The sequence below is a fragment of the Myotis davidii genome, unplaced genomic scaffold (genome assembly GCF_000327345.1).
Source record: "Myotis davidii unplaced genomic scaffold, ASM32734v1 scaffold609, whole genome shotgun sequence".
NCBI classification, from domain to species: domain Eukaryota; kingdom Metazoa; phylum Chordata; class Mammalia; order Chiroptera; family Vespertilionidae; genus Myotis; species Myotis davidii.
The window spans coordinates 3,260,393-3,263,846 of NW_006300164.1; the positions used below are offsets into that span (position 1 = coordinate 3,260,393).

At 61.6% G+C, this 3,454-nt stretch overlaps 1 protein-coding gene across 1 annotated transcript in view; it reads right to left on the minus strand.

Annotated features, from left to right (window-relative positions):
* ADAMTS13 (ADAM metallopeptidase with thrombospondin type 1 motif 13) overlaps window positions 1-3,454 on the minus strand; it is a 29,095-nt gene that overhangs the window by 21,325 nt on the left and 4,316 nt on the right. The window contains 2 exon segments of the mRNA XM_015572373.1: window positions 50-133; window positions 2,559-2,698. Of these exon segments, the coding sequence (XP_015427859.1) occupies window positions 50-133; window positions 2,559-2,698 (224 nt within the window).

Genomic DNA, 3,454 nt, shown 5'->3' on the forward strand with positions numbered 1-3,454 from the left:
GGGGCGAGAGGACAGGACAGTCTGCAGAGGCGCTGGGCCCAGCACCCACCTGCGGCCGCGTCAGGATGACCATCCTCACCAGGTGCACTCGGAACTGGGCGCCCAGGGACGGGTCCCTCAGCAGTTCCGACGCCTGTGGGTGGGCAGACGGAGAGAGAGTGCACGTGGGTGGGGGAGCCGCCCCCAGGGACGGGCCTGGAGAGGGTGCTCCTCAGCGTGGTGGGTGGGGGCACCCCGGGCGCTGGGCCTTGGGCTGGGGGGCAGCCAGGGAGGTGGGCAGCCATGCTCTCGATCACCTCCCACCACCACCACTGCTCCCCTTGCTCATGGCTCAGGAAGAGCAACCGACACAGAGGGAAAAACCTGAAACTGGATTCGGAAAATTGTCATTAGTCTAGAACAGAGGTCCTCAAACTTTTTATTTTATTTTACTTTATTTTAAATATATTTTATTGATTTTTTTTTACAGAGAGGAAGGGAGAGAGACAGAGAGCCAGAAACATCAATGAGAGAGAAACATCGATCAGTCGCCTCCTGCACATTCCCCACTGGGGATGTGCCCGCAACCCCGGTACATGCCCCTGACCTGAATTGAACCCGGGACCCCTCAGTCCGCAGGCCGACGCTCTATCCTCTGAGCCAAACCAGTTTTGGCGGTCCTCAAACTTTTTAAACGGGGCCAGTTCACTGTCCCTCAGACATTCCACACATGCGCACTGCGGGCCCGGAACGAGTCGGCTGCTAAGCAGGACAGGCAGTGGCGGCAAAAACACCCGGCGGCCGGATAAATGTTTTCCGCGGCCGCATGTGGCCCGCGGGCCGTAGTTTGAGGACCCTGGTCTAGAACAGCAGTTCTCAACCTGTGGGTCGTGACCCCTTTGGCGGTCGAACGACCCTTTCACAGGGGTCGCTTAAGACCATCCTGAGTATCAGATGTTTACATGATGATTCGTAACAGTAGCAACATGACAGTGATGAAGTAGCAACAAAAATAACTATGGTTGGGTCACAACATAAGGAACTGTATTTAAAGGGCCAGAAGGTTGAGAACCACTGGCCTAGAACATTCCATCCAAACACTGCTCTGTCCCAGCCGATTCACCGCCTTTCCTCATCCTCGCTCATCTTCCTGAAACAGCTTTCTCTCCACATCTGCTTTCTTGACCTGCCCATGCCCAGGTGGCATGATGCCCCCGAGAGCCCTTTCCTGGCCCCCCTTCCGGACATGATTCTGGATGTCCTTCTGGATGAAGCCACAGGGGGCGCCACACGCCTGTCAAGATGCTGACCCTGGTTGACGTGTCCGCTGACTGAGGCGTGGCTGTCCCTGGCCTCGGCTGACCCGCGTCTGACCCGGGCTCCTCGCTTCCTACCTGCTACCTAGCCTCGGAGCCTCGGTTCCCTCATCTGTCCAATGGAGCTACGCCTCCGTGGCTGCTGCTGGACTTGGGCACCATGCAGCTGGCACAAGGGGATGGCAGGGCCACTACCACCCTCTGGGCAGGAGCCAGGCTGGCACCCACCGCCCAGCTGTGCTCGGTCCTCGTAAAACACGGGACTGGCCCAGGAGCTGGGCTCACTGACCACGTTTCCGCAGGTGAGAAGTGGGAGGCCCCCAAAGCTTGAACACACAGCTCCCCAGGGACCGACAGGAACTGTGTGTCCTAAGCAGCTCATTCTAGCCCTGAGCCAGGTCAGCAGGAGGGCGGCCTGGGGGTGCGGCCTGAGGCTGGGGACCAAGTGGTGCTAAGTGCCCCACACTCTAGGGGGCCAGCCAGCACCTCACGCCCACCCCCCGCAGCAGGCCTGGGTGGGCCGTCAGCGAGACTCCTTTCCTTAATGTCCCTGAACCCTTTAGCCAGAGCCGTTTCCACAGTGAGTGTGACCCCTCGGCTTCCATCATGTCTGACTGCTCTCATTGCACCGCATGGTGATGGTGACGTGCTGGCATTGGCCTCCCGCGTGGCAACATCCCTGCGCCCACAGCACAGCCCTCTCTGTGCACGTGTCCCTGTGCCCTCTGCTCGCGGGCACCGGGCGCACATCCCTGCAGATGCAGTGGGACCCGGGCTGCCCCGTGTCCCCGAGGTAACCGTTTGTGGGAGTCCCGCCTCTTGCCCCACCTTTTCCCTGGAAGCCAAGCAGAGGGGAGGCGGGCAGAGGGGGTGCCTACAGGAAAGGAACTGAGAGGCCGGGGTGGGGGGCAGCCGCTGGTTGTCATACAGCACTGGCCGAGGTTCCCACAGATCTGGGCAAAAGGCCAAACCTGAGGGTCCCCCGGGCAAAGGGGCCCAAGGAGCAAGAGGCTGTGGGGTGCACTAGGGATCGGCGAGGGGTTCCCGGGAGAGGGGGGCAGAAGGAAAGAGAAGACACCCCTCTCCCTACCCAGGCCAAGCCCCATGGGTGACCCCAGCTCAGATTTACACCAGAGTCAATTCATGATCTCAAACCAGATGAGCCAGCCCCCTGACACCATAGCCCTGCCGGGGGACAGTGTCCCGAGGCTCTGGGGACCTGGGGGCCATGCAGAGCCCCGCGCCCACCCGGGGAGCACTCACCATGTTGAGGTTGGTCAGCACGTAGCGCTCCGTGTCCTCCTGGTGAGCCTGGTGCACGTCGGGGCCGACGGCCACCAGCAGCTCCAGGTGCAGGACGCCCCCCGCGGCAGCGTGTCTCCGGAGGCGAGAGGAAGGATGGCCTGGCAGGGAGGGGCAGGCAGGGCTAAGATGGAAGGTTCTAGAAGCAGGTGGCGCCTCCCCGTCACCCTGTGCTCCTGGGCTTGGAGACACGCAGAGTCCTGTCTCTGCCACCTACGCTTAGGGAGTGGGCGGGCCCGGCCCTGTGCCGCCCCAGCTCAGCCAGGATCGGTGAGCCTGAGAGGGGGTGAAGCACTGAGAACAGACAGACGAGAGAGGAAAGCTGGGTGTGGGTAGGACGCTCTCCTCTCTGATGGAGAGCTAGCTACAGCGCCAGACTACAAGCCAGATTCCACGAGGCAAAGCCAGGACGTGTTCAAGATGTTTACAACGTTCTCGCGGGTTTCGAATCCACTCAATTACATGCACCTGAACGCTATCAAGCTTTGTTTGGGCAGCACTTGCTGCACCTCCCGCAGCCCCTATCACTCAGCCACCTGGGCCCACAGGTTCGGACCATAAGGGCAAGCTCACAGCCACAGCCTTTGGCTATAACTGTGCTGGGAGGGCTCTGCCCGCCAGCTGGGACTTGCACGTGGCTTTGCCACGAGAGGACCTGCCCTCTCATTAGCCCGAGGCTTGAACCTCTCCAGACGCGGTGGCCGCTGTCCACACGGCCCCAGCTTCCCCGGGGGGAGGGGGGAACATGAGCGCGCCTGCCTGCTGGGCACGGTGACAGCTGGGTGAGTGGCCTGCCCTGTGCCCTCCCCTCACATCCCTGCCCGGCCTCCTGGAGCCGCCCTGGCCTCAGACACCCA